At 44.2% G+C, this 22,920-nt stretch overlaps 1 protein-coding gene across 1 annotated transcript in view; it reads left to right on the top strand.

Annotated features, from left to right (window-relative positions):
• The window catches only part of ano1a (anoctamin 1, calcium activated chloride channel a), a 379,673-nt gene that overhangs the window by 326,631 nt on the left and 30,122 nt on the right, over nt 1–22,920 (top strand). Inside the window, exons 22-23 of the mRNA XM_070899592.1 lie at nt 1,661–1,813; nt 5,588–5,640. Coding sequence (XP_070755693.1) covers nt 1,661–1,813; nt 5,588–5,640 — 206 coding nt within the window. The remainder of the gene's footprint in view (nt 1–1,660; nt 1,814–5,587; nt 5,641–22,920) is intronic.

The raw sequence follows: 22,920 nt of genomic DNA, 5'->3' as shown, positions 1-22,920 counted from the left end.
ACTAGTGTAAAATACACTGGTTTACGGTGCAGTGCAACGTACAATTGAGGCTTTATTTTGTTTTGATATCATTCACTGTTATTTATATATATTTATGATATTTATATCTCATTTTATATATATTTTTTATATGTACATTTGTGTGTGTGTATGTGTGTATATATATTTTTTATATTAGAGTGTTTGTGTGTGTGTTCAGAAGAATGAGAGGTGATCTTATCCAAACATAAGATAATGAGAGTGCTGGACAAGATGGATGTAGAGAGGATATTTCCACTCATAGGGGAAACTAAAATGAGGGGACATAGGGCCCAAATTTGGTCAGGAGTTGCTCTCTTTTTTTTTTTTTTGGAGCAACTTGATTTTTCTGGAGTATCTTAATAAAAATCCCCATTCTACACATTTAATTTGCGCCAGTGTAAGTGAGTTAGTTAAGGTTTTTTTTAGTTTAGTTCTTCTTTCAAAAGGGGGCGTTACCAGCTGCCTATGCCTGTTTAGCCCATTTAAGCCAGTTTGGACAGCTAATAGTTGCTCCAAACTAACTTAGGCCAGTGTATGTGGCCACTTGTGGCCGCACAGAAAACACTTGCGGAGAGTTTAAAAAATCAGCGCAGGTACGTACATTCTAAAGCACCAAGCACTAAACAAAGCACAAAAATATGCATTCAATAACAAATAAAAAAATATAAGGAAGGTGAGAGGACCTGCACCTAGCACCAAGATTTACAAAGCACGAAAAGTAATAAGCAATTAATTAACAAATAAAAAGTAGAAGGAACCCTGCACCTAAAGCACCAAGACCAAAGTAATAAGCAATCAATCAATCAATAACAAATAAAAAATAGAAGCCCTACCAAAACACGGTCGAGAAAGGCAGCGGGGGCCACCGATGAGGGAGACCATTTGGCCAGGGATAGGGGCGGCGCGCTTTGGCCATTCCCACACAGCCTGCAGAACACTCATTCAGATTCTGGGGGCGAGGAGCTACTGCGCATGCGCGCACACTCTAGCGTGCATGTGCAGAGGTCCCGGCACTGTTTTCAGCGCCGGGACCTGGCTCCGCCCTCGAATCCAGTGGCCAAGCTGCGCCACCATCAAGGAGAGGTTGGGGAGCGGCCAAACTCGGCCCGAAGATTTTTGGAGCACTTCGAGGTGGACAAAAGTGGCGCACCTCTGGTGAGTGCGGCAGAAATCTGTACTGGCCAAATTCTACCCCATTGTCTCAGAATAAGGGGCCACCCATTTAAAACTAAGTTGAGGAGGAATTTCCTCTGAGGGTTGTAAACCTGTGGAATTCCCTGCCCCAGAGAGTTGTGGAGGCTGGGTCATTAAATATATTTAAGGTAGAGATACAGATTTTTGAGTGATAAGGGAGTAAAGGATTATGGGGAACGGACAGGGAAGTGGAGTTAAGGCCAAGATCAGATCAGCCATGATCTTATTCAGTGGCGGAGCAGGCTCGCGGGGCTAAATGGTCGACTCCTGCTCCTATTTCTTATGTTTTTAATGTAGATTAATTACTTCTGCACATCGCGCTGTTTTTGCACTAAGTTCCCATGCAGGAATAGCCTCCTGTACGACTCTCCATTTTATTGAATAAACATCGATGATAAATTGTTGCCGCTCTGAATGCTTAAGATGTGAACTACCCTTTCTGCAGTTATCCAGTTTGGGTTTGTGACCCTGTTCGTGGCTTCCTTCCCGCTCGCTCCACTATTTGCACTACTGAACAACGTCATCGAAATCCGCCTGGACGCTAAAAAATTTACCAGTGAGCTCCGAAGACCCAATGCAGCAAAAACAAAAGATATTGGTCAGTAAATCTTTATTATTAGTAGTTTGTAGTGAGCAAATAGGAGACTTTGGTTTCTGACTTGACACATTTAAGCATCTGTCTGTTACTGATCAGTTATACAATTTGTACTGTGTATTAGGAGACTTTTTTGAGGGGAGGAGCTTGACAAATTTCTGCTTTCATCATCTGCTAATTCGCACCATCTCGCTCTCGCGCTCTCGTTTTTAAATCAGTTCATAGGCTTTTAGTCATCTACCTGACGGTTTACCATAGCAGGTCTGGATGCCCTGCCTGAAAGGGCGGTGAAAGCAGATTCAATAGCAACTTTTCAAAGGGAAATTGGATATATACTTCAATTTGCAGGGCTGTGAGAAAAGAGCGGGGGAGTGGGACTAATTGGACAGCTCTTTCAGCCGGCACAGGCATGATGGGTTGAATGGCTTCCTATGATTCTACGATTCATGATCAACTGAATGACAAGAACTTATTTTAGAAATTACAAAGGACATAACTTATATTCAACAACAAACTAGCCCTTGCTATATATTTTCTAACCCAAATATTCATGTTTAATACCCCATTGTTTAAAAAAAAATAGATGCAGGAATTACAATTATCCTGAACATTTATCCTGTTAAACCTTCGTTCATGTTTGCTTAATTTTGATTTAAGTGGTGCTGATGCCATAAACAAGAAATTTGTTTCTGCAACCTGGAATTACAGTGCCTGACCATGTGAGATCAATAAACAGATGCAATTGCAATGATACCTCGCACTCAGAAACAAACATGATTGATTAATCTCAACAAAAACAAAATTGATTAACTGCTGTTTTTCCAGACCCTTTTCTACTGTCTGGCTCAGTAACTCCTCCACATTCCTTTCTACTCGTATCAGCATTCAGTCTTTGAAAAACACGTTTTTGCTTTAATGTTTACGGACCAATATGATGGAAAGTAAGCTGATCCTATTTGGATGCTGTAGTTAAATGCAGCATTTAGGAGCCCCATCACACTGCAGCCCACGATGGTAGGTAGGATGGGGTTTTGCACTGTTGTCCCTTTGTGTTGGGCTGTCCATAAACCAGGCTTTCTTCCTCTTCCCTTTCCCCTGATGAGGGGGAGGGAAACTCACTTTGGAGGCAAAATAAAGTGCCTAGGAACACTTTGCCCAAGTATGGTGTGGAAAGATGGGAGAATCTAGAACTAGGGGGCATAGTTTAAGAATAAGGGGCCACCCATTTAGAACTGAGATGAGGAAGAATTTCTTCTGAGGGTTGTAAATCTGTGGAATTCTCTTCCCCAGAGAGCTGTGGATGCTGGGTCATTGAATATATTTAAGGTGGAGATAGAGATTTTTGAGCGATAAGGGAGTGAAGGGTTATGGAGAGCGGGCAGGAAAGTGGAGCTGAGCCCAAGATCAGATCAGCCATGATATTAAATGGCAGAGCAGGCTCGAGGGGCCAAATGGCTGACTCCTGCCCTTGTTTGTTATGTTCTTATGACAGAGGGAAAAGTCCCTTCAAAAGAGCAAGTATCTCTTTTTTTAAACAAAAAAAGCTTCTACAACTGCTTGATTTTAACTGTCTTTTGTTTTCATTTCAGATTTCCAATGTTTGCTGTTATTTTTAGTTATGCATTTACTTCAAAGATATTTAAAACCTTGAAAATTGGTGATAAAGTCACAGCTGACTAAGCTAATCTAGACGGGAACAGTAAATTAGTCTAAAGATGGATGAGTGGGCAGATCTGTTGCTAAAACATTTGGGCCTTTAGTTTGCAAAAGTGGATCTGTGGCCATCGATGGTCTGACTAGGAAAATATGCAAAACGCCTCCTCTATCTGACGAAGTGAAAGTGCTGACTCATCAGACTCGTGGTTCAAAGTTCACACTCTAAAGTAATAAAGTAAACCGCAACTATCAGGATTATCTGCAATTAAAAGAAAATAGATCATAATGGCTCAGTAATTCATGCAAGGCCCACTTAGGATCGTGTCAGAACAAGAGTTGGCTTGTCAAGCCCAACCTCCCATTTTATTAGGCATGTTAAAGAAATGACTTTCTTGAGGGCTACTGAAGGAAGCAAAATAAAATAACATCGAGGGGGAAAGGAGAAGAATTAGGTTGTTCAAGAAATATTCTCACAAAAGCAGATACTTAAATGAGCGAAATTGGCAGCCCTTGGTATTTATACTGTTTTGTTTCCTTTGAGTTTGCACCACACTAGTAGCATGACTTGCCTATAGTCTGAAGCTGAGATGTATTATACAGTAAACAATGAGTTAATGCATTTTGAAAATACAAAGTTGCTGCTTACATTTCAGTAGCATCTGTAAATCATGGAAACTAGTCACTAAGCTAATTCCCAGATTTTATTTTGTGGGAGATATCAGCCATCAGGTTTTCTGGCTTCATATACATACACCATATGTTGGGAAGTTCCAGAAATAGCCAATATTCCAAGACTGGTCAACAAAACACTAACCCTTGTACAACTCGGCAACTAGAATAATTATCCTGGCTTGAACTTGCAGCGACATTAATGCAATTTGCTTAAATCCTGTGATTTGTGAAAGTTTTTTAAATGTTTGTGCTGCTTGCAAGATTGAAACATAGAAAACTTTTTGCAGGAATAAAAATAAATTTTTAAAAATTACATTTTCTGCACGAGGTGGGAAAACCTCTAACTTGTGAGCTTCATCAGTAAATTGCCAGTGTTGACGATGCTAATTTAGTTGACAGGGGAGAAAACATGATTGCCTTTTAAGTTGGACCAAAGAACAGGAGTTAGCCTGTTTTGCCATTCAATTAGATAATGGCTGTGCTGTATCGTATCTTCATCTTGGCTCTGTAACCTTGTTTAACAAAAATCTATCAGTGTTAAAATTTACAATTGATCCTCCAGTCTCAATAGCACTTTTTGGGGAGAGATTTCCAGATTTCCACTACCTTTGTGTGGAGAAGTGCTTTCTGACATCACCCCTGAATGGCCTGGCTCTAATTTTAAGGTTATGCCCCTTGTTCTGGACTCCCTCACGAGGAAAATACTTCTCTCTATCTACCCTATCAACTCCTTTAATCATCGTGAATGCCTCAATTACATCACATCTAGTCCATTGATGAGTTGGAATTCATAAAAACGCATGGACAGTCAACAGTGGTGAACATAACATAAGAATTAGGAGCAGGAGCAGACCATATGGCCCCTCGAGCTTGCTCCGCCATTCAATAAGATCATGGCTGATCTTCGACCTCAATTCCACTTTCCCCATATCCCTGGATTCCCCTAGAATCCAAAAATCTATTGATCTTAGCTTTGAATATACTCGATGACTGATCATCCACAGCCCTCTGGGGTAGAGAATTCTGAAGATTCACCACCCTCTGAGTGAAGGAACTCCTTCTCATCTCTGTCTTAAATGGCCGATGCCTTAACCTGAGACTATGCCCCCTAGTTCTAGTCTCTCCAGCCAGGGGAATCCGCCTCTCAGCATCTACCCTGTCAAGCGCTCTCAGAATCTTATGTTGTATATGATTTCTGTAGCGCTTTTAATCCGTGCTTTATGGTTATAATATTCTAAGATTGTCTTAGAGAGTCATTTTTCAGTATTGTGTAACTATCACTGAATGAATAACTTAACAAGAATTCAGTTTGGGCTGGATTTGTCCTTTTTTTGGCAGTAATTGGTCCTATATAAGATATTGCTACCATTTAGGGGAGTAGCATGAAACTAGCTTGACCATACCCAAAATGGTGCAGAAGAGAGTAAGGGTTTTCCTGTTGTTTTTTAGGTATCTGGTACAACATTCTCAGAGGGATTGGGAAGTTGGCAGTCATCATTAATGTAAGTATCTGTTATTTATTTAATAGAAAAGTGTTCCTTCAGGAATTTTCCATCCCACTGTTTAATATATAAATACGGAAGCAACTAGTTCTAAATGTATGTGTTTGATCCAAACTTGTGTCTATTAATTATTTCCGTTGTATTTTATGAAAAATTGCAATGGCATGTTCTGCCCAAAATGGTGACTAAGTTGGGAGCATGGCTATTTCCAAAAAAAAATTAAATAAATATGAACAGATGAAGCTTGGGGTGAAAACTAATTGATGGAGCTCTGTAAAAACTGTGGGAATGGGAACTCGATGTGCCTTTTTAATCGTTTAACCTTTCCAAAAGCTATCTGAAGTAGCTTTTCCCGAGGCAAAGAGGGATGTTGTCAAGGTACAGAGACTAATGTACTGAGCTTTATCAGTAAAACCGAGAACCTTGAGTGTTCAGCACATTCTGCAAGCTGTGTTTCAGTAACACTATCACAGAACAAGAGCTACTGTGACTGTTGGTTCACGCTAATCACCTAGAGAAATTTGTATGTTTGTATGTAAAATCACACGTTGCAATGGCTGTGTTTACATGAGGTCATATGCAACATCAAGCACATACTACCAGATGGCAACTGACTCTCTGCTTCCATCTGTGCCAGTCTTGAGCCAGGTGCTACGAATTGCACAAGTACAATAGTTATACAACAACAACTTATATTTATATAGCGCTTTTAACATCATAAAAGGTCCCAAGGCGCTTCACAGGGGCGTTATCAAAAAACAAAATTTGACACCAAGCCATACAAGGAGATATTCGGACAGATGATCAGAAGCTTGGTCAAAGAGGTAGTTTATAAGAAGCGTCTTAAAGGAGGAAAAAGAGAGGTGGAGAGATTTAGGGAGGGAATCCAGAGCTTGGGACCTAGGCAGGTGAAGGCATGGCCACCTATGGTTGGTCAATTAAAATCAGGATGTTCAATCGGTAGAGCGCAGAGGTCCAGGGGGATTATAAGGATAAAGAGGGGATGGCAGGGATAAGGAGGGGCGAGAGGCCATGGAGGCATTTGAAAATGATGAAAATTTTAATAATTGAGGCGTTGCTTAATTGGGAGCCAATGTAGGCCAGCAAGCACAGGGGAGATGGGTGAGTGGGATTTGGTGCAAGTTGGGACATGGACAGCAAAGTTTTGGATGACTTTAAGCTTATGGAGGGTATAACTAGGAAGGCTGGCCTGGAGTGCATTGGAATAGTCCAGTCTAGATTGATAAAGGCAAGGAATGAGAGTTTTGGCAACAGATACATTGAGGCAATGGTGGAGATGGGTGATGATATGAAGGTGGAAATGGACAGTCTTCGTGATCAAATTGATGTAAGGTAGCTAGCTCAATTCGTGATCCAGTATAACACCAAGGTTGTGAACAGACTTGGTCAACCTTGGACAGTTGCCAGTGAGAGAGATCGAATCAGTGGGAAGGGAGCAACGCTTGTGATGTGAGCTAAAGACTACGGCTTGAGTCTTCCCAATAGTTAATTGGAGGAAATTTCTACTCATTCAGTGCTGGATGTCGGACAAACAGTCTGATTGTATAGAGATGGTGAAGGGTTCGAGAGAAGTGACCACTAACTTTCCAAATTCTTCCCCTTCAGTGTGAAGAGCTATCTGGTTTCTCTCAATGCTTTCCTACAGCAATATGGCTGAGATCAGGAGCTCAATAGAGTGAATGACCAAACTCCCTACCAATACTCCGCAGAGCTCCCTGACAGTCTAATGCTCTGCTACACCATACAGCTTTGCACACACAGTCAACAAAGTCATTCAAACATCACTCTGGCCAATAAAATATTAACCAAGGGAAAATGGGTTAAAATATCAGTGTTAACAACTCGACATGATCACCTTTGTTTAAACGGAACCGACGTAAAAGATTTGAAGCCAGCCTATTGACCCGTATTTACTCATAGTTGACACTAGAGCAGTCAAATAATGAGCAGGCATTCTATTGTTTCGAAGGTAATGGGATTTTTGCCACATGCCTTTAGACATTTTAAGGTTTAAACTTGATTTATGCAGGAGAAACAAATACCTTTTTGTATAAATAATAGCACATTGTATATACAACCAAGACTGATGGTGCGTTTCTTAAATTTATGAACCGGAGCCAGTCAGTTCATGCGTCTTTATGATCCAACTTTCGTTTGGATTTGTCTATTTTGAAAGTGATAATTTTACCTTACTTGGAAACTATATTGAGTCTAATGGAATGTAACTCCTTTGGCTGTTGGGTTTAAGGAAAGGTAGTTGACTGCTGTTACCTTTCTTAATGCTCGAACAATGCATCATTGGTGGCATAGGGCATTGATACCCCAACATGCTGATGTGATACAAGCTCACACCATGCCGCTCTGTGTGGAGAGTTTATGATTTTGCTTGTCAAAGGAAGTTGCCCTGCAGAGACACTGGGAAAGAGGGTTTGGAAGGTGGGGGATGATTGGGGGGGGAGATATCCAACTTTCCATAACTTCCAGCAACACAAGCCTCCGGGACAGCATACTTGAATTTAACAATCTTAAGAATGGAATAGGGAAAAGTTTAAAAATAACAATGCATACAAATTCAATGGAAATAATGAAATACATAAAGTGAATGGGTTCAATCATATAACGCGTGTTACATGTTTGAATGGATCCAAGGATCATATAAATATATTGCACCCAGACATATTTATTCAATGGGAAGTTTCCTGATTTGGTAGTTAGTAAAAATGTGACCTGCCTTATATTTGTGCTCATAAATATATCATTGTCACACACTGTGGCTAGTTTCATGATGGTTGGGTCTTCATGGTCTGTAGGCATTGCAGAGACGAGGGGCACCTGTTTCAATTTGGTTGCTGGTACTAGGTTTTAACTTCACATTAAGCATCAGCGTGCTCATAAGTTCAGTGCATTGTGCTGAAGGTTTCTAAATCTCAGCTGACACTCCAGTGCCGTACTGAGGGTGCACTGCAATGTCGGAGGTGCCGTCTTTGGGATGAGAGATTAAACCGAGGCCCCGTCTGGTCTTTCAAGTGGACGTAAAAGATTCCATAGCACTATTTAGAAGAATAGCAGGGGAGTTCTCGCCGGTGTTTTGGCCAATATTTATCCCTCAATCTTTATCTGGTCACTATCACATTGCTATTTGTGGGAGCTTGCTGTGCGCAAATTGGCTGCTGCGTTTCCCACATTACAACATTGATTATACTCAAAGTACTTAATTGGCTGTAAAACGCTTTGCGACATCCGGTGGTAGTGAAAGATGCTATATAAATCCAAGTCTTTTTTTAGATGGAATATCGTATGTGAAAGTACTGCTTTTGTTGATGTTTTTAAATGTTCAATATAAAGTATTCACATCTGTTATGCTCATAATAAATGGTCAGACTGAGTACTGTGTGTAATGAGCAAGTGTGACCTTAGCTCCTTTATTAAGATTCCAGAGTGCAGGTACCTCGTGGGTGGCCTGCTTATATACTGTGCTCCCAAGGGATGCTGGGGATACCTTGGGACTCCAACAGGTAGGTCCTGTGGTGGTCAGGTGTGATGCAGGTTACAAGGGGTTAAATACATAACATCTTTAGCTTTAGTAAAGTATTTCTGCATTTGTATGGGGTTGTATTTTCTATTTATTATTGGAGAATGCTGGTGTGAAACTGGCCACGTGATGCAGCTCGGAACAATGGAGAGTGGTCGGGTGTAAGTCATTTTGAGCTGGAGTTGTTGCACTGATTTGGTGTTGCAGCCAATTTATAAGCACAAACAGCTCAGTACCTCGGGTACCAGAAATCCTTCGCAACCAAATTGTGTTGTAGTTCAGGTGCCTTCATTATTGTTGAGCAGCAACCCGGAGATGAGGGGGTTGACTTATGAGGAAAGGTTGAGTAGATTGGGCCTCTACTCATTGGAATTCAGAAGAATGAGAGGTGATCTTATCGAAACGTGTAAGATTATGAGGGGGCTCGCCAAGGTGGATGCAGAGAGGATGTTTCCACTGAAGGGGGAGACTAGAACTAGGGGGCATAATCTTAGAATAAGGGGCCGTCCATTTAAAACTGAGATGAGGAGGAATTTCTTCTGAGGGTTGTAAATCTGTGGAATTCGCTGCCTCAGAGTATTGTGGAAGCTGGGTCATTGAATAAATTTAAGAGAGAGATAACAGTTTCTTAACCGATAAGGGAATAAGGGGTTATGGGGAGCAGGCAGGGAAGTGGACCTGAGTCCATGATCGGATCAGCCATGATTGTATTAAATGGCGGAGCAGGCTCGAGGGGCCGTATGGCCTACTCCTGCTCCTATTTCTTGTGTTCTTATGTAAAGGTCACCAGCTTACAAATGATTCATTGTGGCCAGATTACCTCACTCTGGCAAAATATTCCAACGAGGAAGGAGAGGATGAGCACCTCGGATTGAACAGATACCACAGTGCCTCACACCACTTGTGGGGGCAATGTCAGTGGTGGTGATTGTGGCGTTGTCTCATTGTAATGGTCGGCAGCTTCTGTGCCAAGTAACCGTGGAGAACCTGGCATGCAAGTGAAGGAAAGGGCCGAGTATGACATTTGTACTTGACTCTTCCACTTAATACTTTAATGGTTGGATGATGATTCTAGAAATGTGTTGTCGTGGAACTCCATAATGATTTATTGTAGAATTCCAAACCGTACAGTATTTGTGAAGATGAGGGAAATGTTTTCAAGGAAATTGGCTTCGTGCAGCTGTAATTTATCTTCCAAATCAAAATTTCTACTGGGAACGGAACAAAGACTTGCTTTTTGAACTTTTATCCTCCTTTGGGAATGCCAAATCTTTTGGAACATTGTTGGTTCCTTTTTTTTCTCAACTTATTTCTCTGCTAGCCGTCTCAAAACGTCGTCCTTTAGATCAGCAGCCCAGCCAGGGTAGGCACAGAGCACAATGATCACAGGCCCATGAAAGAAGCAGCTTGAGGTTGGGTAAGGGGATAAGGTAACTCTTTAAACCCACAAATACAGGTAATTAACATGTCACTGCTAAATGGCAACACTTTGCAACTTTCTTCTCTCTTTGTTGTCTTCTCGTCCTTTGCGTCTTCCTCACATTCATTTTTTAAAACCTTTTATATGTAGTTCCTAAAATAGTGGAAATAATATTTTGTGGTAAAATATACATTGTTTTGAGAGTGGGGTAGGGATTTAGCCAGTTAGATTTTTCCCCGCTCCTGCTTCTCCCTCTCCCTCAGCCCCCCCACTCCCCCTCCCCCTCCCCTCCCCCTCCCCCTCCCCCTCCCCCTCCCCCTCCCCCTCCCCCTCCCCCTCCCCCTCCCTCCCCCCCCCCTCCCCCTCCCCCTCCCCCTCCCCCTCCCCCTCCCCCCCCCCCACTCCCCCTCCCTCTCCCTCACCCCCCTTCCTCTCCCTCTCCCTCTTCCCTCTCCCTCTTCCCCCCCCCCCCACTCCCTCTTTTCCCCCCCCCCCCCACTCCCTCTCTTTCTCCCCCCCCACTCCCACTCCCCCTCTTTCTCTCCCCCCCCCCCCCACTCCCTCTCTTTCTCTTCCCCCCCCCCCTCCTCCACCTCCCCTCTCCACTCACTCTCCGTCCCCCCCCCCCCCCCACCCCTCCATCTTCCCAGCAGTCATGAAAATCCTCTGGTATATCAGTTTACCATTGAAAACACTTCTGCATTTTACTGGGTGAGAAAGTAAGGGTTAACAGTTTCTGTTCTTTCTCATTTATGAAAATGAGCCTAGGATTACTTGGCCAACAAAATGCGCTTGAATCAGTTCGAGTTTGAACAGTTCAATTGTACCAAATCACTTAAAAGGATTTGAGCAGGTGCAGGCAGTTGTTTAGTAACAGTCAAGTCATCTGTTAATGCGCGCATTCCTGATGATGACGCCGCACATTGCAATCTGTTTAACCAGCTCAGTTGATCGCTGCCATGTTGTTGACTGAATGCATCAACTAAATGTGTTTGGATCACCTGCCTGCATCCCCAACAAGAAACCCAGCCAAAGCTGGCACCAACCCCGTGACTCCAAAATATGACCTGTGAAAGCAAGTAGTTACACTGTGAGACTGCAGTGAGACGGGCTAATTATAACATGAGCTGCTGCCACACCTAACATTCCAATACTTGGATTGAAGCAGAGTGTGTGGGATGGGATGTGCTTGATGGTACTGCAGAAAATTATTTTTAATGCTGTTTTTAAAAAAGAAATCATACATTTTCTACTGTAATGCTGAAGGGGCAACATTATTGTCCAAGATGGGTTACAGATGTTATAAGTGCACAGTCTATCCATTTTTTGTTTGTCTTTAGAACAGACAGTCTCGAATTTTCTAAACATAATGAGTTGACTGCAATGTTCATTTTTAAAGAACTTTAATAACAGCTTTTGAACTGGCCCACAACCCATTGGATTTTGTGCTGAATAGAGCAATAGTCTTTGACCAATCGTGCTGAACACATCCTAACAGTTCACTCCACTTTCCACTAAAAGAAAGACAGACTTGGATTTACATAGCACCTTTCATAATCACCAGACGTCTCAAAGCAATTTACAGCCAATAAAGTACTTTTGGAGTGTAGTCACTGTTGTAATGTGGGAAACACGGCAGCCAAATTAGACACCGTAAGCTCCCATAAACAGTAATGTGATAATGACCAGATAATCTGGGGTTTTTTGTTGTTGATTGAGGGATAAATTTTGGCCAGAACACTGGAGATAACTCCCCTGTTCTTCTTTGAAATAGTGCCATGGGATCTGTTGTTCCACCTGAGAGCAGACGGGGCCTCGGTTTAACGTCTCATCCGAAAGACGGCACCTCTGATAGTGCAGCACTCCCTCAGCACTGCACTGGGGTGTCAGCATTTTTGGCATGGAAGCAAGTCATCCTCGATTCGAGGGACCACCAAAGAAGAAGGAGTGTCAGCCTAGATTTTTGTGCTCAAGTCCCTGGAGTGGGTCTTGAACTCAGAGGCGAGAGTGACACAGCCAGAACAGGTTTGGACCACACTGAGATTTCAGAGGGCTGAGCAAAGAGAAGACTGGAAATTAGATGGAGCAGCTCTGCTCTAGGTCATTTCAATCAACCATTGAATCACCTTTTTGAGGAGAAATGATTTGGAGCTGCTGATTATTTGAGGCTAAAAGAATGATGTCGCATAATTGCATTTAACAACACATTTGTACAACATCAGAGCTTTAGCAGAGTGCCTGCCTCAAAGACCTTCACTTTAACTGAGCTCGGTATGACCCATATGACATGGCAGAGTGTGTACATTATAAACAGAGCAATGGTGAGTGAGGCGGCTCACTTTGCAACATGCATCAGGCAAACCGCACCAATATTGAGCCATACGCTCGCACGTAGCAGATGCTGGGTGTGAACATGATCGTCCCCTTATAACGCAGTCTGTCCACTTGTACAAGTGAATAGTTAGACTGAGAAGCTGTTGGGAGACAAAACATGTGGTAAAATGATGGACAGAAAGTGACCCTCTGGTCATCCAGCCTGCCCAACAAAACTGATACCTTGTGCATCATGACAAATACACTCCCCATCCTACCGAAAACTATGTGATTATCTAGGCTAGACAAAACAAATTTAAAAACTCAGGCTAATATGGGGGGGCAACAATATCTGAGAAATTCATCTCCGGCTCCCTTCAGCAAGTGAACCTAGCCCAGGAGGTAAACCAATTGAAGCCTACTTTGAAGGCCAGGGTGTCGCAGTGCGCAATGGTAGTGAGAGGTGGCATGGGGAAATGTGGCGGTGGGTACCAGAAATAGACCAAGATCACATCCGGGCAAAAGGACTTTTGATTGTAAAGTAGGAAGGCAGTCTTTGAAGTGCACCAGCACTGTAATGGAGGCTGGATTAGCATGAAAGTAATGGGAATATTTTGGAATGATAAATAAGCCCACACCTCCATGTTACAGGTGGGAGAACTAAAAATAAACCTGTGGAAGATAGTGGGGCAGATAATGTCCCACACTCAATGACACAGGCCGACTCTACTCGAACACAAATGAATCAACCTCATGAGATGCCAGGAGATCAGCACATTTGCATAATTATCCAGTGTTTCAAGTGCATCGTTCGTAATGTCCAGTGGTGCCAGGTTATTGCGCGCTAGAAGGCAGTATTGGATTTTCTGCCTGGCAATTTTGGCAGTTGTGTGCCGGTCAATTTTATAATCTGAAGCAGAGGTGCACTTGGCAACAGGAGCAGAGCATCCAGGGTTTTTTTTTTTAAATGGTGGCCTCCCCTTCAGTGACTTTTCCATATGGGCTCTATGCAGTTGGAGCAGTGCTCGGGAAATCCAGCTGCATTATGGGGTACAATGCCCAACTTGCGTCCAAGCTGGGAACCATTTAATACACAGAAGTCAGAAGTTGAAGCGGGGACAGTTTAATATACAGCATTTCGAGCGGGAACCAGCTGCCAGCTCTCGCTGCCCACACCTGGCAAGTGCTGGGTACATTGATGGCCTTAGGCCTCCATTCTTGGCAATATGTGGACCAGTTGCTCGCCGTTGTATTGTCAGCTCCTGTATTTAGTGCTTGAAATAAAAGCTTGGAGATGCACAACCGGTCAACCAGCATCTGGAGAAGGTGGGTTAAAATTTAGGTCCTCATAATTAATCATTCATAATGAAAGCCCAAGTGAACCGGTTGTCATCTTTCTGTTGCTGATTGACTTTGCGTACTTTCAGCTCTCTCAGACTTTATGGGGCCAGAAAGGCTAGAAAGCTGGCGCGCACCTATGAGTTTTTGATTAGTATTCACCGCTGGAACTCTTGGTGCGGGGCTTTGAAGCGGCATGATTGGAAACGATGATCACCCCCGCAGCGCCAATTAGGTGTTAATGGCCTTGCATTCATCACCCTTCTGAGACATCTGCGGATGTGCAGCTGCAAGCAAGTGGGGCCTGCCCTGTACGTTGCTATTTGAAAACAACATCACTTTGTTCCCAGTACTTGTAGCAGCACTCGTGTGCTGAGAGATTTGCTTAGCATTGTCACTGGTAGCAATGAACGCCTGGGCTATCGCTATGGCCTTACTCAAGGTTGGGGTCTCTACAGTCAAAAGTTTGCGAAGTATCACTTCATGGCCAATGCCAAGTTCGAAAAAGTCTCTGAGCATGTGCTCCAAATGTCCTTCAAATTCGCTATATCCTGCAAGGCGTCTTAGCTCGGCGACATAACTTGCCACTTCCTGGACTTCAGACCTTTTGTAGGTGTAGAACCAGTACTTCGCCATCAGAACGCTTTCCTTCGGGTTCAGATGCTCACGGACCAGTGTGCACAAATCATCGTACGATTTCTCTGTGGGTTTTGCTGGAGCTAGCAGATTTTTCATGAGGCCATTCGTTGGTGCTCCATAGACGGTGAGGAGAATCGCCCTTCGTTTGGCAGCGTTCGCTTCTCCTTCCAGCTTTGTTGGCCACGAAGTATTGGTTGAATCGCTCCACGAAGGTTTCCAATCATCTCCCTCCGAGAATTTCTCCAGGATGCCCACTGTTCTCTGCATCATTGGGTTTGTCATCTGTATCGCGTCGCCAATTGTTGTATATAAATAGAGTCTGACTGGATACTGTGAACTCAAAGTAAAGTGTGACCTTAGTCTTTTATTGCAGCTCTCCAGAGTGCCTCTCCAACCTATGAGGCCTCTAAGTACCTGTGCTCCCAAGGGATTGTGGGATCCCTTGGGACTCCAGGGGATGAGCCCTCTGGTGGCTGTACAAGGTATATACAAGTTTACATACATAACAATGCTGACCTCATATGTTTAATACCATTGAGTTTCATGAACTCTTGAAACTCCAGACTGGTGAAGCAAGATCCGTTGTCGCTCACAACGATGTCAGTCAGACCATGAGCAGCAAACATGACACGAAGGCTCTCAATGGTAGCTGTGGATGACATGATTATACACTCTATCCATTTGGAATATGCTTCCACCACAACAAAAGCATCTTACCTCGGAAAGGACCCGCAACGTCAATGTGGATCCTCGACCATGGTTTGGATGGCCACGACCACTGACTCAGCGGAGATTCCGCTGGTACTTTGCTTAGCTGCATGCAAATGTTGCACTGATGCACACATGATTCCAGATCAGAGTCAATTCCAGGCCACCATATGCGAGACCTGGTGATGGCTTTCATCATGACAATACCGGGATGAGTGCTTGTAGATCACGTACAAATTTCTCTCTGCCTTTCTTAGGCATAACAACATGATTACCCCACAGTAAACAATCTGACTGAATGGATAGGTCATCTTTGCAACGGTTGTAAGGTTTGGTCTCATCACACATTTCCATAGGTATAGCAGACTAATCACCACGAAGGACACAACATTTTACAACCGATAAAATTGGGTCAGTCTGGTCGAGGTCCTAACTTGTTGAGCAGTGACAGGGGTTCCTTCACTCTTAAAAGCATCCATAACTAACAGTAGATCTGCAGGCTGTGGCATCTCTACCTCCAGTGTGGGCAAAGGCAGATGGCTCAGCACATCAGCACAATTCTAGGTGCCAGGTCTATGGCGAATGACAATCATAGGCAGATAATGTCAGCGCCCACCTCTGGATGCGGGACGATGCATTAGTATTGATTTCATTGTTTTCAGAAAACAATGAAATGAGTGGCTTGTGATCCGTTTCGAGTTCAAAACGAAGACCAAACAGGTACTGATGCATCTTTTTAACCCCATACATACAGGATAAAGCTTCTTTTTCTACCATGCGGTAGGCGCTTTCCGCCTTTGACAAACTTTTCGAATCTTACGCAACAGGTTGTAGTTTACCCGACTCATTAGCTTGGAGCATGGAGCAAACCCCATATGATGAAGCATCACAGGCCAATACTAGACGCTTACACAGATCATAATGTACCAGAAACTTGTTGGAGCAAAGCAGATTTGTAGCTTTCTCGAAAGCTCTATCTGGAGACACACCCCAAACCCAGTTGACGCCTTTTCTGAGCAGCATGTGCAGTGGTTCTAATAAAGTGCTCAATCTAGGTAAGAAATTACCGAAGTAGTTGAGTAGACCAAGGAACGAACGCAGCACTGTCACATTCTGAGGCCTGGGTGCATTTTTGATGGCCTTGGTTTTCGAGTCCGTAGGCCTGATGCCATCAGCAGCAGTCTTCCTCCCCAGAAATTCAACTTCCAGTGCCATGAAGACACACTTCGAACTTATCAGCCTGAGTCCCACTTTGTCCAGACGATGTAGAACCTCTTCAAGGTTGTTCAGATGTTCGGCAGTGTCACGACCTGTGACCAGAATGTCATCTTGAAACACGATGATTCTCGGGATGGACTTCAGTAGACTCTCCATGTTCCTCTGAAATATGGCTGCAGCCGAGCGAATTCCAAAAGGACACCTGTTGTAGATACACAGTCCTTTGAGTGTTGATGCATGTAAGTTTCTTTGACGTGTCGACGAGCTCCTGTGTCATATAGGCCGACATCAAGTCCAGTTTGGTGAACGACTTGCCCCCCCCCCCCACTCCCCGGCTAGTGTTGCAAACAGGTCATCAGCCTTCAGTAACGGGAACTGATCCTGTTTCGAAAATTGGTTGATCATAACCTTGAGGTCTCCATAAATCCTGACAGTGCCATCACCCTTCAACACAGGAACAATGGGACTGGCCCATTCGTTAAATTCGACAGATGATATGACCCCTTCACGTTGGAGTCTGTCCAACTCAATTTCGATCTTCTCCCTCATCTTGTACGGAACAGCCCAAGCTTTGTGATGGACGGGTCTTGCACCCGAGTCCAGGTGAATCTGCACCTTGGCTCCCGTGAAATTGCCGATGCCCGGTTCAAACAGCGAGGGAAACTTGCTCAGCACTTGAGCATACAAAGTGTCTTCCACCAATGACGAGGCTTTGAAATCGTTCCAATTCTATTTGATTTTTTTCGAGCCAATTCCTGCCGAACAGCGTTGGACCATTTCCTGGAACGATCCATAATGGTAGATCATTAACCATACCATCATACGATATCTTGACTACTGCATTGCCAATCACCAGTATGAGTTCTTTGGTGTAAGTACGCAACTTGGCAGTGACTTGACTCCACTTGAGCTTCACAGCCTTAGTGTCCCACAGCTTATCGAATGTCCTTTGGCTCTCAATCGACTGACTCGCACCCATGTCCAGTTCCATAGAGATCGGCACGCCATTTAGTTTCACATTAACCATTATCGGTTGGCTCTTTGTCAGGAACTAATACAGTCCATACATTTCCTCAGGTATCTTGGGTTGCATATCCAGGTCCGTGCTGGACTGGTAGTCATCATCCACGTGGTGAGTCGCAGCACGCTTGCTCAGTTGTGGACACATTTGCTGAAGATGCCCCACTTTTGAACAGCCTTTACAGATGTACTGTTTAAAACCACACTGACGATTGCCCCCACAATGCCAACAGGGTGAAATTGGATTTGTACCCTTGGCGGACTTTGAGCAGCTACAGGTTTCGCATACACAGTCGAGTAGGCCATGCCATAAGCAGCTCTGCCATACGATGACGCAATCTTGTTTACAGTACTTGCCATGGAGCTCCGACTCTTCGATGATATTATCCGTCATCATGCATGCCTGGGCAATCGCGATGGCCTTGCTCAAATCCAGCGTCTCTGCAGCCAATAACTTTCAGAGGATCACCTCGTGGTTGATTCCTATTACAAAGAAATTTCGCAGCATGTCTCCCAACGCGTCTTCGAACTTACATGGCTCAGCAAGACGTCTTAGGTTGGTGACGAATTCCGACACATCCTGGCCCTCGGAACGAACATGCATGTAGAATCGATAGCATGAAATGATGCCGCCTTTTGGTTTGAGATGGTCACATACCAGAGCACACAATTCCTCATAGTCCTTGTCTGTTGGACGTGCAGGCGAGAGGAGATTCTTTGAAGCCATAGATTTTCGGACCGCAAACAGTGAGGAAAACCACTCTGCACCTAACTGCGTCAGTTGCTTCCTCCATTTTGTTGGCCACGAAGTATTGGTTCAGGCGATCGATAAAATCCGACCAGTCCCCTCCCTCCATGAATCTCTCCAGAATTCTAATGGTGCTCATTTTGCATGAGAAGGTTCTTGAGTTACCTCGTCGCAAATGTTATGTATGTAATAACTCAATAGACTGAATACTGTAAACTCACTCGGGTGCAAACCTGGCTCATCTTTATTTGGGCCCAAAGTACCCATATTACATGGTGGCTTGCTTTATACACCTGGCCCGCACAAACGTGTGTACAGTCCAATGACCTCCAACAGTGGCAGCCCCTGGTGGCTAGTAACCCCAAGCGCATACACATGACAAAAGGGTCTATGAGACCCTGAATTTTGGCCCCTATATGTTTTGAGTTCTGTCACTTGGTATATGTGAGCTTTGTGAACAAAAGGCAGTTCTTCACATAAAATTGAGGGCATCACTAACGCATGAGCTGCTCAGGTTATAACTAATGCAAATTACATAGGATTACATAGGGTATATGGCACAGAAACAGGCCTGTCGGCCCAACCAGTCCATGCCGGCGTTTATGCTCCACTTGAACCTCCTCCCATCTTTCCTCATCCTACTCCAGCAGCATAACCCTCTATTCCCTTCTCCCTCATATGCTTATTTATCCTCCCCTTAAATGCATCTATACTATTTGCCTCAGCCACGCCCTGTGGTAGCGAGATCCACTTTCTCACCACTCTCGAGGTAAAGGAATTTCTTCTGAATTCCCTATTTGATTTCTTAGTGACTATCTTGTATTGATGACCTCAAGTTATGCTTTTTCCCCACAAGTGGAAACACTCTCTGTATCTACTATATCAAAACCTTCATAATTTTAAAGACCTCAATTAGGTCACCCTCAGCCTTTTTTCAAGAGAAATGAGACCCAGCCTGTTCATCCTTTCCTGATGATTATACCCTTGCATTTCTGGTATCATTGTTGTAAATCATTGTATCTACATCCTTTTTATACTATGGCAACTAGAACTGTGTGCAGTACTCTTAAATGTGGCCTAACCAAGGTTCGATACAAGTTTAACACTACTTTTCAATTCTTTCCCTCCAGAAATAAACCATAGTGCCTGCTTTGCTTTTTATGACCTTGTTAACACAAGAACACAAGAAATAGGAGCAGGAGTAGGCCATTTGACCCCTCGAGCCTGCTCCACCATAGAATAAGATCATGACTGATCTGATCATGGACTCAGTTCCACATCCCTGCCCACTCCCCATAACCCTTTGGGTCCAAGTTTCCACATGATTTGCGCCTGATTTTTAGGAGCAACTGGTGGAGAACGGACTATCTTAGAAATCGCAATTCTCCACATTTTTTTTTCTGCAGTTCTAGTCAGGTAGAACAGTTCTACTTTGGAACAGAATTTTTTCTTCAAAAGGGGGCGTGTCCGGCCACTGACGCCTGATTTCAAAGTTTCCACAGTGAAAACGTACTCCAAACTAAAGTAGAATGGAGCAAGTGAAGATTTTTGTAGAACTGAAAAAACCTGTTCTACACATTAGAAAATCAGGTGCAGGTTACAAATTAGGCGTCCAGAACGAGGTGGGGGGGGGAAGGGAAGTCATTAAATTCTATAATAAATCCTTATTTATATTTATACAAATATTATACAAATAAATCCAACCTGAATAAACATTTATAAGCAAAGAAAAGATTAAATAAACCATCTTCCTACCTGTGTGAAAGTGATTCAGGCACGGAGAATTCTGCAGTCAGCCTGAGACGTCCGTTCTGCCAGCGGGGGGGGGGGGGGGGGGGAAGAGGAGAGGTGGCGCCCGTTCTTTCCCGCGGAGGGGAGGGAGGGGAAGGAGACAGCGGTTTGTTGCCGCGGAGGGGAGGGAGGGGAAGGAGACAGCGGTTTGTTGCCGCGGAGGGGAGGGAGGGGAAGGAGACAGCGGTTTGTTGCCGCGGAGGGGAGGGAGGGGAAGGAGACAGCGGTTTGTTGCCGCGGAGGGGAGGGAGGGGAAGGAGACAGCGGTTTGTTGCCGCGGAGGGGAGGGAGGGGAAGGAGACAGCGGTTTGTTGCCGCGGAGGGGAGGGAGGGGAAGGAGACAGCGGTTTGTTGCCGCGGAGGGGAGGGAGGGGAAGGAGACAGCGGTTTGTTGCCGCGGAGGGGAGGGAGGGGAAGGAGACAGCGGTTTGTTGCCGCGGAGGGGAGGGAGGTGAAGGAGACAGCGGTTTGTTGCCGCGGAGGGGAGGGAGGGGAAGGAGACAGCGGTTTGTTGCCGCGGAGGGGAGGGAGGGGAAGGAGACAGCGGTTTGCTGCCGCGGAGGGGAAGGAAACAGCGGTTTGTTGCCGTGGAGGGTGGGGAGGGGAAGGAGACAGTGAGAATGCTGCAAGTGCTGATGGCAATGTGCTTTTATTAAAAAAAATGTTCAAAAATTAAACAGCTACAAAGAACTACAAAAATGGCCGAGTGCCAATGTTTTTTTCACACTGAGCATGCGCAAACGCTCCAACGCGCACGTGCAGCGTTGCCGGCAGGAAAAAAAATAATTTAAATAGTACCCGCCCCCTCCCACTTACAAAATCGGTGCGAGTGTAGGCTCCGCCCCCCTGGGCGCCGCGCCAAACAGACAAGGGGCTGCAAAGCGCTCGAGAATAGCGCGTTTTTTTTCTGGCGCCGTTTTAGGCGCGAAAAACGGGCGCCCAGCTCAGAGGGGCGCCCGTTTTTTATCCTGTGGCAACTTGGGCCCTTTAATTCCCTTTTTGCTCAAAAATCTGTTTATCTCTGCCTTAAATATATTCATAGACCCATCCTCCACAGCTCTCTGGGGCAGTAAATTCCACAGATTTACAACCCACTGAGAAGAAATTCCTCCTCATCTCAGTTTTAAATGGGTGGACCCTTATTCTGAGACTATGCCCCCTAGTTTTAGTTTCCCCCATGAGTGGAAATATACTCTCTGCATCCATCTTGTCCAGCCCTCTCATTATCTTATATGTTTATCTTATATGTTTCGATACGATCACCTCTCATTCATTCTTCTGCACACTCAACCTATTTTAAATCAAGCCCCTCATCTCCGGAATTAACCTAGTGAACCTTCTCTGAACAGCCTCCAATGCAAGTATGTTCTTAAATACGGAGACTAAAACTGCACGCAGTACTCCAGGTGTGGCCTCACCAATACCCTGTACAGTTGTAGCAGGACTTCTCTGCTTTTATACTCTATCCCCCTTGCAATAAAGGCCAACATTCCATTTGCCTTCCTAATTACTTGTTTCCTGCATACTAACTTTTTGTGTTTCATGCAAAAGGACCCCCAGGTCCCTCTGTACTGAAGCACTTTGTAGTTTTTCTAATCTGCTTTTCTATTTCTTTTTGCCAAAGTGGATAACCTCACATTTTCCAACATTATACTCCATCTGCCAAATTTTTGCCCACTCACTTAGCCTGTCTATATCCCTTTGCAGATTTTTTGCGTCTTCCTCACAATTTGCTTTCCCACCCATCTTTGTGTCATCAGCAAGCGTGACTACATTACACTCAGTCCTTTCATCCACGTCATTAATATAGATTTGAAATAGTTGAGGACCCAGCACCGATCCCTGCGGCACCCCACTAGTTACTGTTTGCCCATGAACTTTTATCTTGTGCAGTAACCTTTTATGTGGCACCTTATCGAATGCCTTCTGGAAATCCAAATAGACCACATCCACTGGTTCCCCCTTATCAACCCTGCTCGTTACATTCTCAAAGAACTCCAGCAAATTTGTCAAACATGCTTTCTCTTTCATAAAACCATGCTGACTCTGCTTGATTGAATTATGCTTTTCCAAATGTCCTGCTACTGCTTCCTTAATAATGGACTCCAGCATTTTCCCAACGACAGATGTTAGGGTAACCTATCTAGAGTTTCCTGCTTTCTGCCTGCCTCCTTTTTTAGTGATTTTTGTATATGGACTCCGATCCCTTTGCTCCTCTACCCCACCCAGACTCGCACCATCCAAGTAACAAGTCACTTCCCTATTCTTCCTACCACAATGTAATACCTCACATTTATCTCTGTTGAATTTCATTTGTCAATTATATGCCCATTCTGCAAGTTTATTAATGTCTTCCTGTAATTTGTTGCAGTCCTCCTCAATATTAACTATCCCCCCCCCCCCACCCGCCCCCCAATTTGGTTTCATCCCAAAATTTAGAAATTGTTTTGATTTCCATGTCTAAAATATTGATGTGTATCTGTAAAGCATGCACTCCCATGTTCCGCCACCAGAGAGTGCATCCCCTGAAGT

The sequence above is a fragment of the Pristiophorus japonicus genome, chromosome 14 (genome assembly GCF_044704955.1).
Source record: "Pristiophorus japonicus isolate sPriJap1 chromosome 14, sPriJap1.hap1, whole genome shotgun sequence".
NCBI lineage: Eukaryota > Metazoa > Chordata > Chondrichthyes > Pristiophoridae > Pristiophorus > Pristiophorus japonicus.
This window is presented reverse-complemented; position numbering and strand designations above follow the sequence as displayed.